Genomic DNA, 21,312 nt, shown 5'->3' with positions numbered 1-21,312 from the left:
TTGAAAGATGTATAGCACTAATTAGAAATACATAACATCCGGCCACATGGCAGCCTTCTCCCGGCCGCTCCATTTCCTGATTTCATACAACTTTGACGACAGTTGGTTTATGTTTTCCATGAATATGTTCTCAGAAAAATGAGAAGGTCTCCCTGTTACATAGGAGCGGGAAGAGTGTTTCTGCTTGAGCAGGTATTTGGCCAGAGGAATAGTGGGAGATGTGGTCACCTGCCCATCTGAGAGCATGTGGGAAGGGGCAGAACCAAGTTCAGACTTCAGGTGACTTTCTTGGTAAGAAATATTTCCGTCTGACTTCCTTAGCCAGAACCATCCCCCTACACCCTTGAGCAAGCCTGCTTTTGGAAAGAAGGGAAAAGGCTGTTTCACAATGTTAATGAGTTCCTCAGTTCATGTCAGGCTCCAGCTACCTGACACAAAGCCAGAGGAACCCAGGCAAATACCAAGGCGAACAATGCTTTTTCCTTCCCCACCCCACATCACGTGTTGGCCTGGCCCAGCCCGCTCTAGGGATATATATGGGCATCTGTAAGACCGGGACCAGTTTCCTAGGCCTAACCCTAGAGTGGGCTGACCTGGGAGTCTGGATGCTGTTTTCCTACCCACTTGCATAAGCGTGGGTACGTCTCAAGGACTGGCATCTTACAGCTTCTAGTCCGCAGAAGCCTAAGTGAAGCACAGAGCATCTCCTGAAGATACCACAGCACTTAATACATTTCTCCCTGGAGGCACTGGGTCTGAGTTGCCATGGTTACTGGGGGTAAATAAACCGTTTGAAAGGTCCTAAGATTGCAGGGATCCTGTTTTATTTGTAGCTTTGTTCTTCAGCACAGGGTCAAGGACACTGTAGATGCTCAGTGCCTGTGGTACCACTGAGCCTTGGAGGAGGGCAGGCCTTCCAGAAAGTGCTCTGTATGAAGAGCTGACGGAGACCCAGGCATTCTGACCCCCAGATAGCTGTGATATCACCACCTGCTTGATCAGAGCAGAACAGCTTACTGATTTGTACCTCCCCATCAGTCAAACCAGAATACAGCAGGGAGTGCTGTCAGGCCCTTCCTGGGGAGATGGAGGGGTGGGGGGGTGGGTGAAGAGTTGAGGTGACATAACCATGGCCAAGAGCAGAGCAGTCATGAAGCTACCTTTTAGCTGCTGCCCTGAGAGGTAGTTGAGCCCTTCCAGACACAGCAGAGAGGCTCCAGTTGTCACTTCCCCACCTGGTCCCCAGACCTTATTGCAAGAAGCTTTCAAAAGGAGCCAGCCTGGACTTCCCAGAGGCCTCAGTGTCATTGTTCTTAAGCAGTTAGTTCTCCCCCTTGAGCCCTAGCCCTGTGCACTCTGAGAAGGAGTCTAACCTGAGGTTGCTGTTCATCATAAAGATAGAAACGGTCTTGGTGAAAGTGATCTCCCTTTGCCCCATCTTATCCTTATCGAGGCTGATGAGAGTATCTTCTTATAGTCTTGGGCTTCTGCCAGTCCTTGGAGGTAAGATACCCGCCTCCATCCCTTCTGAGGGCCTTCCCTGTGCAGGTAACTTCTGCCTAAGATGCCCAATTGATGAGGGGGCACTAATGTGTACTCAGTGTGTCAGCTACCAGGATGTGGCCTCTACTCCTCCTCTCCTAGTTCCCTCTGTTATGGACTTATTCTCCCATTCTGGGATTTGTTGCTAATTAGAGGCAGGCTGCTGGCAGTGCTTGGCAGGGGCCTGGGCTGAGCTGGGGTGGTACAGACAGTCCTGTTGCCTATAGTAAGGGTGGAGGAGAGAAGTTGGCAACTTTTCCTTGGGATGGCTTACACATCTTCCCCTTCCCTATTTTCCATCCTCCCTCCGCTTTGTTCTTAGATGCTTGTTTGTTGTCTCTCTAGCACAGGTTTAGGGCCTTACCGGAAGAAGAATGAGACTGGTGATCTATTCTAATCACATGGATTGTTACCACTTCCTTACTGCCTGCCACAGTTGAACTGGAAAGTTAGAGGGTGACATTTGGGACCATTGGGCATCTGGAAGGATGGCGGGAAAGCCACTATAGAAGAATTGCTACACTGATGCTATTCATATGTTGGGACCTTCTGAGCAGTAGCCCGTTCCTTCTCACCCCCAGGGCTTTCTAAAGTGGTTTGGGCTGGCTTTGCATACTCCAGTCATGTTTGCTCCTGTGGCCAAGACGGTTAGGAATAACTGTGGTTGTGTAGCATCTCCTGGAGTAAAGACTTCAATTAGGCCCCACTGGAAAGATGAGTATCAATGAGGGGAGAGGCAAGAGGGCTCCCCCTTGGCTACTGAGGTTAAAATGCAAGCAGGGACAGAGATCAGACATGTGGCTAATTATCCTTTTAACACCTGGAGATTCTGGAAGTTCTCCTGTATTCAGACAGAAGGAATTAACAGATCAGCTGCTGCCAGAGCAAGCGATCCCGGCCCCTGATTCCGTCTCCTGTGCGTATAGGGTGTCTCCTGCTCTGAGGCTGCAGGCTGGACTGCTGCCTTCTGTTTGTTGCCTGTTTCTCTCAAGTCTGGATGACGTGCCTATCAGGGAGGGCCACTGACAGGGGGCAGGTACAGGCAGTGGTTTGAAGGTGTGTATGTAGCTCCCGCTGAAGAATAGCCCTGGCCACCACCAAGGTGGCTCCTTTCCCTGACCTGCAGCCAGAGGGAGGTTGGGCAGGCTGAGAAAGTGAGGGGGATAGAGTGCTAGTATTGGAAACCAGATTTATTTCTTAGCCCTAGGGGAAAGAACTTGTGAAAATTAAAGCTAACACTGATTAAGTGCTTATGTGCCATGCACTGTCCTATATAAAGTTAACTCATGCGGTGAAAATAGGTTATTTGTTTCATGTGTGTTCTCTGAGGAGGAGGAACAGAGAGAAGGTAAGGATGGAAACAAAGGTTGGTGATTCAAGAAGATAACTTTTAAATTTGTATTTTTCTGATCTTAATTGGTGATTGTATTCCCGCTATCTATACATTAGAGAGACTGAGTTAATTAGATATGACTTCTTGTTGCTGTTGCTTCACATCATCAGCAGGCAACTAAAGGCAGAGAGCATGCAGCTGTGGCTCAGACTGCTCGCCTTGGGGTAACTGATCCTGGGGAAGTGATGTGATACAGAATTTACACAAGTGAGCCTTATAATAACCTTATTGAGTGCTTACCCATAGGCCGGTCATCGTGGTAAGTGCTTCACGTGCTTTACTTTATTTAGCCTTTCGACTACCCTTTGAGAGAGGGAATATTACAACACCAGTCTTAGATGAAGGGAAAGGAGCTCGGTGATACAAGCAAGGACTTGCACCTAGTAAGGCAGGGAAGAGGAGCCCTTGGCCTCCAGGATACTGATGGACTTTCCTTTGCTCCTGCTCAGACTGCTTCTCGGAGGAGTGTCGCTCTGTGATCCAGGAGCAAGCCGCAGCCCTGGGCCTGGCCATGTTTTCTCTCCTGGTGCAGCGCTGCACTTACTTACTGAAGGAATCAGCCAAAGGTAAGCAGATGAGGGGCCCTGACTGGTGGACTTTCCAGCTCCTGCCCAGACAAGCTCAGAATGCCACGCTGCTTTCTCTGCATCTTCTGCCTCTACTCCAGGCTTCCTTTTGCCCACCTAACTAGTCCCATTTCCTCTATGGCCCTCTTTCCTCCTTGTAGAAAGGAGAGGAGGCCTCTTTCCTCCTCTCTCTCTTTTCACCTTTAATAGTTAGGATTTTCAACGTACCTCTAAACTACTGCATGTTCCTGCGACTTAAAAAAAAAAAAAGAAAGAAAAATGAGTTTCCCTTGGTGTTCATAATCCATGTTTTGGTTTCCCCCTCTATCTGTATGTCCCTGTTTGTCGGGTACCTGGTGGGGGTTATAACCACTGTGGACCAGCCATCTCGGGAGACTCACTGGACCAGAGCAGGGGTTCTTTTTAGCCCTTGGTTTGAGCAGTGTCCCCTTACCCTTTAAGGCTGCCCTTAGAATTCCAAGCCTGATTGCTGAGCCGTGTGAGGTAGGGCTGAAGGGTGTATCTTTCTTTCAGCTTCTGGATTAGTTTTGATGAGTGGTGAGGCCCCTCTTTTGTTACCCTGCCACATCAGCTTTTTTTTTTTTTAATTTTTTAATTTAATTTAATTTATTTTTTTATACAGCAGGTTCTTATTAGTCATCCATTTTATACACATCAGTGTATACATGTCAATCCCAATCTCCCAATTCATCCCACCACCACCCCCACCCCCACTTCCCCCCTTGGTGTCCATGCGTTTGTTCTCTACATCTGTGTCTCTATTTCTGCCCTGCAAACCAGTTCATCTGTACCATTTTTCCAGGTTCCACATATATGCGTTAATACACGATACTTGTTTTTCTCTTTCTGACTTACTTCACTCTGTATGACAGCCTCTACATCCATCCACGTCTCTACAAATGACCCAATTTCGTTCCCTTTTGATGGCTCAGTAATATTCCATTGTATATATGTACCACATCTTCTTTATCCATTCGTCTGTCGATGGGCATTTAGGTTGCTTCCATGACCTGGCTATTGTAAATAGTGCTGCAGTGAACATTGGGGTGCATGTGTTTTTTTTTTAATATGTATAAATTTAAATTTATTTATTTATTTATTTTTGGCTGCGTTGGGTCTTCGTTGCTGCACGCGGGCTTTCTCTAGTTGCGGCGAGCGGGGACTACTCTTCGTTGCCGTGCGCGGGCTCCTCACTACCGTGGCTTCTCTTGTTGCAGAGCACGGGCTCTAGGCGCGCAGGCATCAGTAGTTGTGGCATGTGGGCTCAGTAGTTGTGGCTTGCGGGCTGTAGAGCTCAGGCTCGGTAGTTGTGGCGCACAGGCTTAGTTGCTCCGCAGCATGTGGGATCTTCCCGGGCTAGGGCTCGAACCCGTGTCCCTTTCATTGATAGGCAGATTCTTAACCACTGTGCCACCAGGGAAGCCCGCATGTGTCTTTTTGAATTATGGTTTTCTCTGGGTATATGCCCAGTAGTGGGATTGCTGGGTCATATGGTAATTCTATTTTTAGTTTTTTAAGGAACCGCCATACTGTTCTTCATAGTGGCTGTATCAATTTACATTCCCACCAGCAGTGCAAGAGGGTTCCCTTTTCTCCACACCCTCTCCAGCATTTGTTGTTTGTAGATTTTCTGATGATGCCCATTCTAACTGGTGTGAGGTGATACCTCATTGTAGTTTTGATTTACATTTCTCTAATAATTAGTGATGCTGAGCAGCTTTTCATATGCTTCTTGGCCATCTGTATATCTTCTTTGGAGAAATGTCTATTTAGGTCTTCTGCCCATTTTTTGATTGGGTTGTTTGTTTTTTAAATATTGAGCTGCATGAGCTGTTTATATATTTTGGAGATTAATCCTTTGTCTGTTGATTCGTTGGCAAATATTTTCTCCCATTCTGAGGGTTGTCTTTTCGTCTTGTTTGTAGTTTCCTTTGCTTTGCAAAAGCTTTTAAGTTTCATTAGGTCCCATTTGTTTATTTTTGTTTTTATTTCCATTACTCTAGGAGGTGGATCAAAAAAGATCTTGCTGTGATTTATGTCAAAGAGTGTTCTTCCTGTGTTTTCCTCTAAGAGTTTTATAGTGTCCGGTCTTAACATTTAGGTCTCTAATCCATTTTGAGTTTATTTTTGTGTATGGTGTTAGGGAGTGTTCTAATTTCATTCTTCTACATGTAGCTGTCCAGTTTTCCCAGCACCACTTATTGAAGAGACTGTCTTTTTTCCATTGTATATCCTTGTCTCCTTTGTCATAGATTAGTTGACCATAGGTGCATGGGTTTATCTCTGGGCTTTCTATGCTGTTCCGTTGATCTATATTTCTGTTTTTGTGCCAGTACCATATTGTCTTGATTACTGTAGCTTTGTAGTATAGTCTGGAGCCAGGGAGTCTGATTCCTCCAGCTCCATTTTTTTCCCTCAAGACTGCTTTGACTATTTGGGGTCTTTTGTGTCTCCATACAGATTTTAAGATTTCTTGTTCTAGTTCTGTAAAAAATGCCACTGGTAGTTTGATAGGAATTGCATTCAATCTGTAGATTGCTTTGGGTAGTATAGTCATTTTCACAATATTGATTCTTCCAATCCAAGAACATGGTCTATCTCTCCATCTGTTTGTGTCGTCTTTGATTTCTTTCATCAGTGTCTTATAGTTTTCTGAGTACAGGTCTTTTACCTCCTCAGGTAGGTTTATTCCTAGGTATTTTATTCTTTTTGTTGCAATGGTGAATGGGATTGTTTCCTTAATTTCTCTTTCTGATCTTTCATTGTTGGTGTATAGGAATGCCAGAGGTTTCTGTGCATTAATTTTGTACCCTGCAACTTTACCAAATTCACTGATTAGCTCTAGTAGTTTTCTGGTGGCCTCTTTAGGATTCTCTATGTATAGTATCATGTCATCTGCAAACAGTGACAGTTTTACTACTTCTTTTCCAATTTGTATTCCTTTTATTTCTTTTTCCTCTCTGATTGCCATGGCTAGGACTTCCAAAACTATGTTGAATAAGAGTGGACATCCTTGTCTTGTTCCTGATCTTAGAGGAAATGTTTTCAGTTTTTCACCATTGAGTGTGATGCTTGCTGTGGGTTTGTCATATATGGCCTTTATTATGTTGAGGTAGGTTCCCTCTGTGCCCACTTTCTGGAGAGTTTTTATCATAATTGGGTGTTGAATTTTGTCAAAAGCTTTTTCTGCATCTATTGAGATGATCATATGGTTTTTATTCTTCAATTTGTTAATATGGTGTATCACGTTGATTGATTTGCATATATTGAAGAATCCTTGCATCCCTGGGGTAAATCCCACTTGATCATGGTGTATGATCCTTTTAATGTGTTGCTGGATTCTGTTTGCTAGTATTTTGTTGAGGATTTTTGCATCTATATTCATCAGTGATATTGGTCTGTAATTTTCTTTTTTTGTAGTATCTTTGTCTGGTTTTGGCATCAGGGTGATGGTGGCCTCGTAGAATGAGTTTGGGAGTGTTCCTTGCTCTGCAATTTTTTGGAAGAGTTTGAGAAGGATGGGTGTTAGCTCTTCTCTAAATGTTTGGTTGTATTCACCTGTGAAGCCATCTGGTCCTGGACTTTTGTTTGTTGGAAGATTTTTAATCACAGTTTCAATTTCATTACTTGTGATTGGTCTGTTCATATATTCTGTTTCTTCCTGGTTCAGTCTTGGAAGTTTATACCTTTCTAAGAATTTGTCCATTTCTTCCAGGTTGTCCATTTCACTGGCATAGCATTGCTTGTAGTAGTCTCTTATGATGCTTTGTATTTCTGTGGTGTCCGTTGTAACTTCTCCTTTTTCATTTCTAATTTTATTGATTTGAGTCCTCTCCCTCTTTTTCTTGATGAGTCTGGCTGAAGGTTTATCAATTTTGTTTATCTTCTCAAAGAACCAGCTTTTAGTTTTATTGATCTTTGCTATTGTTTTCTTTGTTTCTATTTCATTTATTTCTGCTCTGATCTTTATGATTTCTTTCCTTCTACTAACTTTGGGTTTTGTTTGTTCTTCTTTCTCTAGTTCCTTTAGATGTAAGGTTAGATGGTTTATTTGAGATTTTTCTTGTTTCTTGAGGTAGGCTTGTATTGGTATAAACTTCCCTCTTAGAAGTGCTTTTGCTACATCCCATAGGTTTTGGATTGTCGTGTTTTTGTTGTAATTTGTCTCTAGGTATTTTTTGATTTCCTCTTTGATTTCTTCAGCGATCTCTTGGTTATTTAGTAACGTATTGTTTAGCCTCAATGTATTTGTGTTTTTTATGTTTTTTTCCCTGTAATTGATTTGTAACCTGATAGCATTGTGGTCAGAAAAGATGCTTGATATGATTTCAGTTTTCTTAAATTTACCGAGGCTTGATTTGTGACCCAAGATGTGATCTATCCTGGAGAATGTTCTGTGTGCACTTGAGAAGAAAGTGTAATCTGCTGTTTTTGGATGGAATGTCCTATAAATATCGATTAAATCTATCTAGCCTGTTGTGTCATTTAAAGCTTGTGTTTCCTTATTAATTTTCTGTCTGGATGATCTGTCCATTGGTGTAAGTGAGGTGTTAAAGTCCCCCACTATTATCATGTTACTGTCGATTTCCTCTTTTATAGCTGTTAGCAGCTGCCTTATGTATTGAGGTGCTCCTATGTTGGGTGCATGTATTTTTATAATTGTTATATCTTCTTCTTGGATTGATCCCTTGATCATTATGTAGTGTCCTTCTTGTCTCTTGTAACATTCTTTATTTTAAAGTCTATTTTATCTGATACGAGTCTTGCTACTTCAGCTTTCTTTTGATTTCCATTTGCATGGAATATCTTTTTCCATCCCCTCACTTTCAGTCTGTATGTGTCCCTAGGTCTGAAGTGGGTCTCTTGTAGACAACGTATATATGGGTCTTGTTTTTGTATCCATTCAGCGAGCCTGTGTCTTTTGGTTGGAGCAATTTAATCCATTCACGTTTAAGGTAGTTATCGATACGTATGTTCCTATTACCATTTTCTTAATTGTTATGCGTTTGTTTTTGTAGGTCCTTTCCTTCTCTTGTGTTTCCTGCTTAGAGAAGTTCCTTTAGCATTTGTTGTAGAGCTGGTTTGGTGGTGCTGAATTCTCTTAGCTTTTGCTTGTCTGTAAAACTTTTGATTTCTCCGTCAAATCTGAATGAGATCCTTGCCAGGTAGAGTAATCTTGGTTGTAGGTTCTTCCCTTTCATCACTTTAAATATACCGTGCCACTCCATTCTGGCTTGTAGAGTTTCTGCTGAGAAATCAGCTGTTAACCTTATGGGAATTCCTGCTATTGATTCCTTCTGGTGTATTTTTCATTTCAGTTATTGTATTGTTCCTCTCTGCTTGTTTGTTCTTTAATTCTTCTAGGTGTTTGTTCTTTAATTCTTCTAGCTCTTCATTTCTTGCATCTTCTTGATCTTTGCCTCCATTCTTTTTCTGAGGTCCTGGATCATCTTCACTATCATTATTCTGAATTCTTTTTCTGGAAGGTTGCCTATCTCCACTTCATTTAGCTGTTTTTCTGGGGTTTTATCTTGTTCCTTCATCTGGTACATAGTCCTCTGCCTTTCCATTTTGTCTGTCTTTCTGTGAACGTGGTTTTCCTTCCACAGGCTGCAGAATTGTAGTTCTTCTTGCTTCTGCTCTCTGCCCTCTGGTGGATGAGGCTATCTAAGAGGCTTGTGCAGGCTTCCTGATGGGAGGGACTGGTGGTGGGTAGAGCTGGGTCTCAGCTCTGGTGGGCAGAGCTCAGTAAAACTTTAATCTGCTTGTCTGCTGATGGGTGGGGCCGGGTTCCCTCCCTGTTGGTCGTTTTGCCTGAGGCTACCCAGCACTGGAGCCTACCTGCTCTTTGGTGGGGCTAATGGCGGACTCTGGGAGGGCTCAGCCAAGGAGTACTTCCCAGAAGAACTTCTGCTGCCAGTGTCCTTGTCCCCACGGTGAGCCACCCCCCACCTCTGCAGGAGATCCTCCAACACAGGCAGGTTGGTCTGGTTCAGTCTCCTGTGGGGTCACTGCTCCTTCCCCTGGGTCCTGATGCACACACTACTTTGTGTGTGCCCTCCAAGAGTGGAGTCTCTGTTTCCCCCAGTCCTGTAGAAGTCCCGCAGTCAGATACCACTAGCCTTCAAAGTCTCATTCTCTAGGAATTCCTCCTCCCGTTGCCGGACCCCCAGGTTGGGAAGCCTGACGTGGGACTCAGAACCTTCACTCCAGTGGGTGGACTTCTGTGGTATAAGTGTTCTCCAGTTTGTGAGTCACCCACCCAGCAGTTATGGGATTTGATTTTATTGTGATTGCGCCCCTCCTACCATCTCATTGCGGCTTCTCCTTTGTCTTTGGATGTAGGGTATGTTTTTTGGTGAGTTCCAGTGTCTTCCTGTTGATGATTGTTCAGCAGTTGGTTGTGATTCCAGTGCTCTCGCAAGAGGGAGTGAGCGCACATCCTTCTACTCCGCCGTCTTGAACCCCGCATCAGCTTTTGTGAATGCCTCTAGCCTCTGGGACTGCCTGTTTTTTGGAGGGACGGTAGGGGTAACTATTTGGAAACAATTTCAAATTTACAGAAAAGTTGCGAGAATAATACTAACAGCTCTCTTACATACCCTTCACCCAGATTCCCTAATTGATAACATTTTACCATATTTGTTTTAAGTTCTCTCTCTTTCCACACACACACCTATACCTAATGCTTATTGTTATTTATTTTAAAATTTTATTTATTTTATTTTATTTTTGGCTGTGTTGGATCTTTGTTGCTGTGCGTGGGCTTTCTCTAGTTGCGGCGAGTAGGGGCTACTCTTTGTTGTGGTGCGCGGGCTTCTTGTTGCGGAGCACGGGCTCTAGGCGTGTGGGCTTTAGTAGTTGCAGCACACAGGCTCAGTAGTTGTGGCTCACGGGCTCTGGAGGGCCAGCTCAGTATTTGTGGCACACGGGCTAAGTTGCTCCGCGGCATGTGGGATCTTCCCGGACGAGGGCTTGAACCCGTGTCCCCTGCGTTGGCAGACGGCATCTTAACCACTGCGCCGCCAGGGAAGTCCCTGTTATTTTTTTTTTTTATGAACCATTTGATTGTAAGTTGTGGACATGGTAGCTTTTTCCCCCCAAATACTTGACTGTGTATTTCCTAGTCATGAGGACATTCTCTTATATGACAGTACTCTTATCACAATCAGGAAGCCAGCATTGATACAGTACTATTATTGAATCTACAGGCCTTATTGAGTTTGTACCAGTTGTCCCAAAAAGAATTTTAAGAAAAAAGTTTCTTTCTGGTCTAGGATCCATTCCAAGATCACACTTTGCATTTAGATGTCATGTCTCTTTAGTCTCCTGCAATCTGGAATGGTTTTTCAGTCTTCCTTTGTCCTTCATGGTCTTAACGTTTTTGAAGTGTACAGGAGATTTACTTTGTAGAACGCCCTAAAATTTGGGTTTCTCTGATACGTCCTCACTGTCAAATTCAGGTTGTACAGTTTGGGCATGAACCCTGGTGCCATCTCAGCACTGTGCTGGAGGAAGGCTAAAAGTGGGTGGGGGCAGGGGCTGGAGGCCAGGGTAGCAGCTACAGCCAGGCCACAGGTGGAGCAGAGACAGCTGTCTGCAGGGCGGACCCAGTGCCCTGGTTCTCTCTTTGTCCTGCTTTGCAGAATCCTCTCAGGTGCTGGCACTTGTCCTTCACTTCTGGGCCCAGCTCTCCTGTGGACTTGGTCTCCCTTCCCTAAGAGCTTGCTGCCGTCCCAGTGCCCCAGGCCTCACTCGGGGGCCACAGCAGACCTAGGCCCAGTTCTCACCCTTTGCCTCTGCAGCTCAGCTCTCCTCTCCTGAGGAGGAGGAGGATCAAGATGACATCAAGGTGTCTTCCTTCGTCCCGGACCTGAAGGAACTGCTCCCCAGTGTGAAAGTCTGGTCAGACTGGATGCTCGGCTACCCAGACACCTGGAATCCTCCACCCACATCCCTGGATCTGCCCTCACAGTGAGTCAGCCTTGCCCACCGGTGTTCCCACAGCCCCCGTCCTGCAGCCTGCTTGTTTCTGTCTTCCCTCTTCATTTGAACTTGGGTTTTCCCCTTCCCTGAACACCTTCCTCATCCTCTGACGTATTAGGTTGTTTTGGCCTGTTCTCCACCTGTTCCTCCTCCTCTCAGTCTCTCTTTCTCTCACACCATAGCTTGCTCTGTTTTGTTCCTTCCCCTTGATCTTGCTAATTTTTACTGCGTACTGTTCATACTCACCGTCTCCGCAGCTACCTGCTGAGTCTGGGTGGGTGTCAGTCAGTGTGTGTGAGAGACTTTGTTTCTTTCTCTCCCTTTTAGTTTATCTCTGTGCATCTCTCAGGCTCTTGCTGCTTCTCGTGCTGTCCTGCGCACTCTGTCTCCTTGCCTTCCTCTCACGACGTTGTAGTATGTGGGGAATGGTGAGAGCATGCACCCCTCTCTCCCACTCACTTCTTCCCTGTCCCCGCAGCACATCCCACCCCCTCTCCCTGTCTCTGTGTGTTGATGTGGGGTGTGTTGGTCTGGGGAGTATGTGTGTCTGCTGGGTGTTTCTATGTAGATCTCTTTGTGTGTCCATATGACGTGTGGTAAAATATATACGTGGCAAAGTTTGCCATCTTAACCATTTTTAAGCATACAGTCAGTGGAATGGTACATTCATGTTGCTGTGCAACCAGGTAGGGCTATTTCTTGTGTTTGTAGCGATGTGTGAGTTGTAGATCTGGGTATGTCTGTTTGGGTCTGGTTGTCTATGTGTGTCTGGCTGGTTGTGTGTGTCTAAGTGTGTGTGTGTGTGTGTGTGTGTGTGTGTGTGTGTGTGTGTGTGTGTCCGTCCCCGGGGATTTGTCTATCGAAGGCTCTTTTGGTGTGCCTTTCCATGTCTGTCTATGTATGTGTGTCCATGTGCTGTGTCCATATCTGTGTCTGCATCTCTGTCTGTCCTTGTGTGTGGATCTCTTTACAGGGTCCCTGTGTCCCCGTGAGGAATCTGTTTCACTGTGTGTCTGTCTCCGTGTCTGTGTGTTCATATATATGTCTGTGTCTGATTCTTGGTCCGTGTCAGTCCATGTTTGCTTTGGTCCTGTCCATGTCTCTTTGCGTGTGGCTGTGTCCTGTGGGAGTGTTTGTATATGTTCCTGAGTGTCTGTGCCCAGGACTGCCCGTGTCCACGTCCATATTTGTCTGTGAGTATGTCTCTGTGTGTCAGTCTACGTCTCTCTGTTGGGGGGCAAGGGATTTCTGTATATGTGGATACAGGGTCTGCCTGTATCCACCTGCCTTGCCTGTGTCTCCCTGCCTGTCTCAGCTTGTCTTGGCTTGTGCCTGCCTGCCTCTTTGCCTGACTCTGTTTGTCTCTCTCTGCTGTTTGTGTATCTGTTTCAGGGGTCAGCAAGCTATGGCCCATGAGCTCAGAATGGTTTACATTTTTAAATGGTTGAAAAAATAAAATAAAAAGAGTAAGACTTCATGACTTGTGAAAAGTATACGAAAGTCCCATTTCAGTGTCCATAAAGTTGTATTGGAACACAGCCATGCTTGTTTGTTTACACTTTGTCTATGGCTGCTTTCACACTGCAGCAGTGGAGTTGAGTAGTTGTGACAGAGACCGTATGGTCTGCAGAGCCAGAACTATTTACTCTCTATCCCATTACAGAAAAAGTTTGCCAGCTCCTCATCTATATCCATGTTCCTATGTGTCTTGTTCTTCTGTATGTTAGGGTCACTGTGTGTGTGTTTGTGTTTGCGTAAGAGTGTCCTAATGTGTGTGCACGTAGGTGCCTATTTCTGGTCAACTCTGTTGACTGTCCATCTCTCTCCCTCCCCTCTCCCTTACTCTTTCTCTCTTCCTATCTGTCTCTCCCTTGGTGTTTCTGTCTCTCTTTCTCTCTGTTTAACTTTTCCTTCTCCCTTTCTCCCCTCCCTCCATTCCTCCCTCCCCCATCCGCTGTACTGTGGTCTCTGGCAGGTGTAGTGCACTCAGAGTTCCTTCAGGCTCTGTGTTGGGTGTATATATGTGTGTTTGGGAACAAGCATCCATACCCAGCATCTCATCATTCTTCTCCAGTGCTCTTCCCTGGGAGGGGGAAAATCCTGGAGGATGGAGGATGGATACCTAGGATGGTGCCAGTGGCATTTCTAGGGAGTGGGGAGGGGTGCTTCTCTGGGCTGGGGACCAGCCATGTGAGTCTCCCAGACTCATGGGTGACCCACAGAGGGAAGACTGCAGCAGAGATTTCTGGCCAGCAGTTAGACCTTTCTGTGTGGACTATATAGTCTGACTCTTTCCTACATTTCCTTCGTCCCATTTCTTCCTTGCTCCTCACCCCAGGAAACACCCCTGGACCATTAAGCCTGCCCTCCCCAGGCCCCCCCGCCAGCTCTAGCTCTGTAACCATGTGAGTGATGCTCACAGCATCAAACAAATCTTTGCATCTTTCCTGTGAACCCTTCTAGGTTTCAAAATGCACTCCAGGCTGAGGCCTCGTGAGCCAGGGTTGAGCCTGAGCTGGGGAGCTGTGGACACACAAAGGAACAGACCGATCTGCTGGCTAGGGGGCAGCTGTTTCCCAGCAGTGTTCACTGAAGAGTTAACATGTACAGCCTCAAAGTTTTCAGGCTGTTAATCTAAGATGCCGACTAGGCAATTTGCAGTTTTGGAAAGAAACTGACAAGGAAGGGCTCTGCTCTCCAAGTATCTGAAGCCACTGCTTCTGAGCATGTGCAGGGGTCGCGGAGTGTTCCTCCCTTCCTCCCGGGGGGTGGGGAGGCAGATCATCTGTCCCTGGAGCTTGGGCCTTCCCTGGGTCACCCCACCTCACAACCTTAGATATGGTCCACCCAGCCCCTGTTTACCCATATCCTGGCCATCAGGCCTGCTAACTCTCTTCTGCGACCTGTCTCCCTTTATCCCTCCTCCCTCTCCTGCTCCCTTTGGCTTTTGTTTGGCTGAGGAAATGGAAACCTCACACAGGAAGCGCTGGGCTTCATTTGCTTAAGGTGCTGAATCTGTTTTCTCTGTGGATGCTGGAGCAAATGGCCCGTTGCCGGCTCATGCGAGCTGCTGCCCATCTTTGGGCAAGGGCTCAATCTGCAGCTGGGCACGTGGTCCAAGTTACATCCATCCCCAGCTGGGCTTCACCTCCAAGACTACAGAAAGGCAGAGGGGGTTGGGACACTCGAATCAAATTTGCTTAGTCTTTTCAGACTTTTCTGCACAAGGATAGCAAATCTGACCAAATAATATGTTGAATCTGATTGCTTAGTAAACAAGTTCCTGTAGCTGTAACTTACTTTTTGATGAGTCCAGTTTAGGCTAGCAAAGTCAGTGTGGTAGAGAATAGAGTCCCCTTCTGCACTGCCTCCCTTTGCAATCAGGATCAGCGGCTGGTTGTCTCTGGAATGCAAATTTAAGCATAAAGGAGGGGCTCTGCCATCCTGGGGCCTGACCACAAGGCATGGTGGTTTGAGGGCTGGTGCCACTGTTGGACAGAGCAAACCTGGTCTGACCACCACTGAGGGTCATCCCACCTCATAGCCTTCAGATCCAAGCAGTGGAAAGTGGAATAAGAATTTACCTCCCTTCTTTCTAGTTTCTCATGTAGCTGCCTAACGTTCACCGAGTGAATACTATGGTTGAGAGATTGGCAAGGTATGGTGGTTCTTCTGTAGGTTTCAAAGTGACATCTTATACCCACTGATCTTCCATACTGTGGAGACTTTTCTTTTAAGGCTGTAGGGAATAACTTACTCCAGAGAGTTCTGTAGATGTCAGAACAGTAATCCCTCTGACACTCGTAAGGTCCTTGTGCTGCTCTTCATTTTGGAGGGTTTAGGAACGCTCTCAAGAGAGTAGGAAGGAAATGGCTTCCACTTAACGCCTCTCCTTTGCATGTTTTCATTGGTCTTCCCCTGCATTTGTTCTCTGCAAAGACAGATTCCTCACTGATCCTATGAAAAGGTGACCAGATAGCCTACATTGTAGTTTGCTTCTCCTCCAGAAATTCCCTACTCCCAAATTGTCTCCTTGACACATTTGGACCCTTGTTTAATCTTGCTCCCTTCATTCCCTTTCTGTCTTTCATTGTGTTACCATCTTTCCTTGCACAGTTAGTCATTTCGAAGCACCTCCACTTTTTCAGGGGAATTCTGAAGCGCATCAGTAGTCTCCTTGGTTCTCTCCCCTTTGCCCATATTCCTCTTCTTTCTGGTCAAGTTTACTTTTCCTAAGCAGTAGCCACTTAGGCACATATGGAGCACTTAGAATGATGATGGCAGAACTTCACTGACACTGCAGAGTGACAAGGGCAGGATTTCAGGTCTGTTTGTGCCTTCCCACAACAGTGGCACTTAGTAGGTGTGTGTGCTGGAGTCAGCACGTAAGTATGTTGACTTCCCACTTGTATCTGTTAGGAGTCGTAATAGGATGGCTTTATATCCCAGGAGATTTTGGTACAGAGGATTGTAGCAGAGTGTGGAAAGTTGCCTTGAGCCACTGTAAAAGGCAGTGTAGAGTGCTTTTGGTCTGGTTAGAACAGACCACAGTGTTTGGAGGGGCCGTCTACTTGTGGGGGTGGGGGTGGAGTGGGGAGCACAGTTTCTGTGCCAGGCCTCTTGTTAGAGGGGAGGGGCAGCTACTCCCCACTTTACCAAGTGAGCATGAGGCAAGTCGTGAATGTCAGGTGGTGGAGAGGAACAGAGCAACAGGCTTCCATGAGCCTAAGCGTAGCCCCCTTGCACCCCAGGACCTTTGGCAAGGCTGGGGCAGTGGGACAACCTACCTCATTTCATAGTCTCTGCTGAAGCCAAATCTTCCCTCATCTTGATCTCTAGTTCTCAGTAAGTGAAAGAGTCAGGGGACTTTGAGAACATCCAAACCTAGCCCAGCTGTGGCAGTTGGTTTATTGCTTTCAGCTGGTACTTGAACCCAGGTCCTGGTCTTGGAGGCTTTCCCAGGTTTAATCCCCAGAGCTTTCTCTGCAGCTGTATGACACTGCGCTGACCCCGAATGAGGATAGGAAAATAGAACCAGTGCCAAGCCAGAGTCTCTTTTTCATTTGGAGTCTGGCTGTCTGCCCATGACCAGGGTTACATAATGGGAAACATAGCTGGGGCTCTGGAGAGCCCGCGTTTCACCAGGCTGCCCAGACCTTCGCATTCTGATGCTATATATCTTCCTAATTGTAGCTCGGATGCATTTATCACACTGTTGGATTGGAGCACTGTTAAAAAAAACAAAACAAAACAAAAAAAACCAAAAAAACTCCAGAAATTCCTGGACTTGCTGCTTTTCCATGGCTTGTCTTGTATAGTCTACAGAGCATGCTGGAAAGGGCTTGTAGGGAGCCCTCTGAGGTGCCGTCACGTAGGGAGACATGGGGATGTGGAGGGAGTATGCAGTAAGCTCATTTCCGCAGGGAGCCTACATGTGTTGACCCTGTAGACGAGATAGAAATTCTTGAGTTAAAAAGCAGCTCATTCACTCACCCTCATAGGGCAGTTCTGAAATAAGAACTAATCCCAAGTCTAATCGGCACCCCTTCAAGGACGCTTAATACGTCTTCCCAGAAGGGCATTTTGGGAGGTCACTAAGTAATAGTCCATCAGCACTTCCCTGAAGGAAGTGGTGGTGACTGTGGGAAGCCCCTTTGCTACCCTGGCTCCCCACCCAGTCTCCCTGGCTCCGGGTTGGGGCGTCAGCACTATAGCCTGGCACCAGGGGGTTCCTCTTCCTCCAAGTGCTGAGTGTGGGGCACACGTGATCTCTCCCACGGCAGGAGCCGCTGTCCCCTCCCCACTCCTCCCACAGGACTTCTTGTGAGAGGAAGGGGTGTTGGCCCAAGGCTCCAGTCTGACCCCAGCAGGGTACAGCCGCTGACCCCAGGGAGAGTACTTTCCAGCTCTGGGCTGAGGTTATTTGGGTCCAGTGTGTGCTAAACTAAGAAGACGTGTTGGAGTGGTTACAGCTAAAAATTTAGAGAGGCAGGAACCGTGAGAATCCGCACCAGGGAGGCCGCCGAGGGCTCCACTCATGCCGTGGCGATGTCAAGGTCCCCTGGGGGCTGCTCTTTCCCAAACACACAGTGCTGATGGGTTTAACACACCACAGTGATGCGACAGAGGCTATACATCTGAGTGTAGCTTGGGAGAACTGAAGTCAAATAGGCACTGACCTAGAGAGAGGTTGAGGGAGGCACAGTTAGAGGTACTTGAGAAATCCTGGAAGGAGGTTACCGTGACCTGTTGTTGGCCATAGGGCTCCAGCTGCACTGCTTAGAACATGAAGTTTGTGTTCTTCGAGTAGTGCAGGGTGACTGAGCTGCAGATTGATTTTGCCCTATGGGGCAGAATTAATTTAAGTTGGGCACTCTTCCAAGGGCCCAAGTTGACTTGTTTGTATAAGTTAGGAAGGCAGAAAGGATCTTCTTTAACTGAGTCTTGTATTTTTTAGTGGTCACCTAATAAACAGCTATTATTCTTGGAGGATGGTATATTGCTGCCCATGTCTTAACTCCTAGAATAGTGATCCCTGATAACTTTGTCCCCGGTTTATATCATGGTGGCATCTGGAAAATACACTGTAGTTCCTAAATCTCAGAGGGAGCTGCATAGTTCTCCTCCTACCTTCCCCCAGTCTCTACCCCATTCTGTTGAGCTGCCTAGCCCTGATACCAGAACCAGATCCTCAGCCTACTGAGAACAGAGTTGGCATGACATCCTGGCTTTCCAAGGAGCTTGCTAAGCTATTTCAAACCCAGGTACTATTCTTTTGACTCTACCAGACTTGTTGGATTCAGGTCCATTTCTGTTATTATCTGCTCACTTCCTGCAGTTTTGTCCAGTTGGGTGGGAAGTCCTCCAGGGCTACAGTGGTCTTAACGTTGGCCATTGAACCCCGTGTGAAGAGTTGTGGGCTATAATATGATGGTCCATAGGCAAACAGGTTTTAAAAAGAAGATATTACATATCTTAAGAGCATTTCTCTTGCTGTGGCCTTTTGCCTTTCCCCTTTTGTGTTTATAGTCCATGGACTTTCTCTTTTTCAGTTTCTTTGTGCCTAGTTTCTATGCCATCTTAGCTGTATTTCCAGAGCATCTCACCCCAGGAACCAAAAGACCCAACTCGTTTCCCATCTGTAGGACTTCTCTGATCTTCCGTAGCTCCAAAACACAATGCAGGGCTTCTTCTCACTCAACTCTTTCCGGGTTTGTTCTGCAGCTGTGGAGTTTGAATGTTAGTGTTTAAACAAGCTGGTATTACACAGGAAATGGCCACCTCCACAGGCCCCTGCAGGCTTGTAACATGGGGTCATTGTACTTGATATTAATCACCAGTCAGCCTGTTCCCCCAGTAAAAATATGAAGGGGTGTGTGAGGGCTCAGTCCTCCTTAGACTTGCCAGAAGGATGGCCTGAGCCCTGGTCGGGCCTTAGTACTCCATTCTCCAAACTGTCTTCCTCCTTCAGTCCCGTCCTCGGATGGAGTTTGCAGAAAAGTTCATTCTTGACCTCTTCCCTATAAAGCTGGCAGATCTGCCTTTCTTTCTGAGTTCTAGGAAAGAGATAGGTTGTTGTGGTATAACTTGCCTCGCATATCTCACACCTTAATCTTTCCGAGCATGACGTAGTTGAGTAACAGATCGTATGAGAAAACTCCAAAATGGTAGAAACACAGAAACCCACTGGTCCACCTGAGATCAGGGCTTCTCAGTTCCTTGGACTGAAGCTGCTTTTCTAATGCTGTTTGCAGAGCTAACCCCAGCCTGAAGGTTTAATCTGGTTCCCCAAGTCAATATCCCCTCAAACAGCCAGCCAACAGTGTGTGTATAGGTTCATTTCTGTGAAATGTGTTTCCCTAGTCACCTGGGCTGGCCTGGGCTGCATTGTATCGGCCGGCAGCTGCACTGCACTCAAACTGACAGCTACATTAAACCTTGGAATTCTGAGGCAATAAAAAGTAAATTAACTCTTATTTTTTTCCTTTCCTGGTGGAGTAAGTGAGTGCATGTCTGTGGGGAAGTGGGTGAGCCTTGGTCCTGAGTGCATACCTATAACTGGCCACTGCTGGTCTGTCCCAAGCTAGGATCTGGTGTTCAGACTCCAGCCAGAGGGCTGCTTTCCTGGTGTGTGGTGTGTTCTGTGGGGTTGGGCCACCGGGTCACCCTACCACTGCTGATCCCTGCTCACTAGTCACATCACAGCTGCTTGAGAGGCTCCCTTGCCACCATTCTGAGAGCCATGAACAGACTCATTGGATGCAGTTTCATGTTCTCTGGCTGCCTTGTGTCTGTTTGGTGGGATTTTTTTGGACTCTGGGAGCTTTCCCAAAGTATGAGTTGGGACCACAGCAAGCCAGAGGGACTTGCCCAAGCCTATAGCACTCTAGAGGGTCCATTTAGAACCAAAGGTGGCTTGAGAATGTCTGAAAACTCTTTTGGGGAGTCATTTCCCAGGCATTTCTAGGAGATTGGGAGCTGTTTAAAGTTCCTCTCGGCCACCAGAATTTGACTTTGGGCTCCTTGGCCCAGGCCAACCTTGAATCCTTAGAATCCAAGGACTGGATTAGGGTGAAGGTTGGAAGGCACTCCCAGCTGGGATAAGGACTAGAGCAGGAAAAGGCTAACTTTTCCCCTTCTGCTCAGACAGGAAACCCTGTGTTCACCCATGGAACTGACCTCTCAGCCCAGAGGCCTGATCCGGGGTAAGCTGAGGTAATGTTGCCCAGGTTCCAGGAATCACCTCATACTTCTGCAAATATCTTAACTTCTGAGTTCAGACATCTCACCTAGTTTTTCAGAGTACCTCTTCCTTTTAGTATTAGTTTCCTGACACTCCCCTCTGCCCCACCCTCTGTGGGGGTCACCGTATGGTCCATGGGCGCCCAGTCACTTGTGTTCATGGTCGTGGTGCTCAGTGAGAGAGGAGAGAACTGATGATATGTGAAGTGATCGGGGGCCGTCCCACTGCAATACCAGAAGAGAGTGGCCGCTCAGAATCACACACCAGACTGACGGGATCAGGGCAGAAATGACCCTTCATCGGAGCATTTTGTGTATTCCCTTGGCTCTGCTCAGTCTAGCTTGGCCCTTGGGCCACTTTACATTTCTGAGTTGGGAACTCAGGATACTTCCTATGTCTTGTTGGCATCAGCTGCTATCTTACAAATCAATACTAGGGTAGGAACACTCATCCACTTCATTTTTGCAGTGAGTCTTAAGGTTTTGGCACAAGGTGGGTGGTAATGGGCAAAAGGCAGATGTGGGCAGGGGTCCCTAGTAGTGGCCAGCAGCCGCTGGGAGGAGTCAGTTTTGGTTTATCTGAGCCTTAGGGGACAGGGAGCATGGTAATGAGAACCACATGGTACCACATATTCCTTCGTCGTGGATCCAAGATGGTAGGGGTGGGAGGATGAGAGAGGGATGTGGGGCCTCGCGTTGTGGCAGCCGTGGGTAATTTTCTGCTGCCTCTCCCTGGCTGGAGATGCTGCTGCCCTCACCCCCCACCCCCATCTACGTCCTGAAGCAGCCTTGACCTGCACAGCACCAACCAAGGCCCTCAAGCCAAGAATTCAGCTGGGAGACTTTTCACCTTCTTCCTTCTCACTGTCGTCTTTCCTGTTTATTTTCCAAATTGCTGCTCTGCAGCCGAGCAGTGCCTGTTGGCCAGAGCTCACCAGCGCTGTGGGATCAGACTCAGGCAGTGGGCTCAAGTGGCCAGCAGGGCACTGGGGGAGGAAGCGGGGAGCTGGAAGAGCCTCCCTGTGCGTCTCCCATGGGCAGCGCTAACCTCGGAGGCGGCCC

General features: G+C 46.9%; 1 protein-coding gene across 3 annotated transcripts in view; it reads left to right on the top strand.

Moving 5' to 3' along the window:
* Positions 1–21,312, top strand: part of SMG6 (SMG6 nonsense mediated mRNA decay factor) — a 234,536-nt gene that overhangs the window by 95,000 nt on the left and 118,224 nt on the right. For all 3 annotated transcript variants that reach the window (XM_068530486.1, XM_068530488.1, XM_068530487.1), the window contains 2 exons: positions 3,385–3,501; positions 11,328–11,496. In XM_068530486.1, coding sequence (XP_068386587.1) covers positions 3,385–3,501; positions 11,328–11,496 — 286 coding nt within the window. The remainder of the gene's footprint in view (positions 1–3,384; positions 3,502–11,327; positions 11,497–21,312) is intronic.

The sequence above is a fragment of the Eschrichtius robustus genome, chromosome 20, assembly GCF_028021215.1.
Source record: "Eschrichtius robustus isolate mEscRob2 chromosome 20, mEscRob2.pri, whole genome shotgun sequence".
NCBI lineage: Eukaryota > Metazoa > Chordata > Mammalia > Artiodactyla > Eschrichtiidae > Eschrichtius > Eschrichtius robustus.
This window is presented reverse-complemented; position numbering and strand designations above follow the sequence as displayed.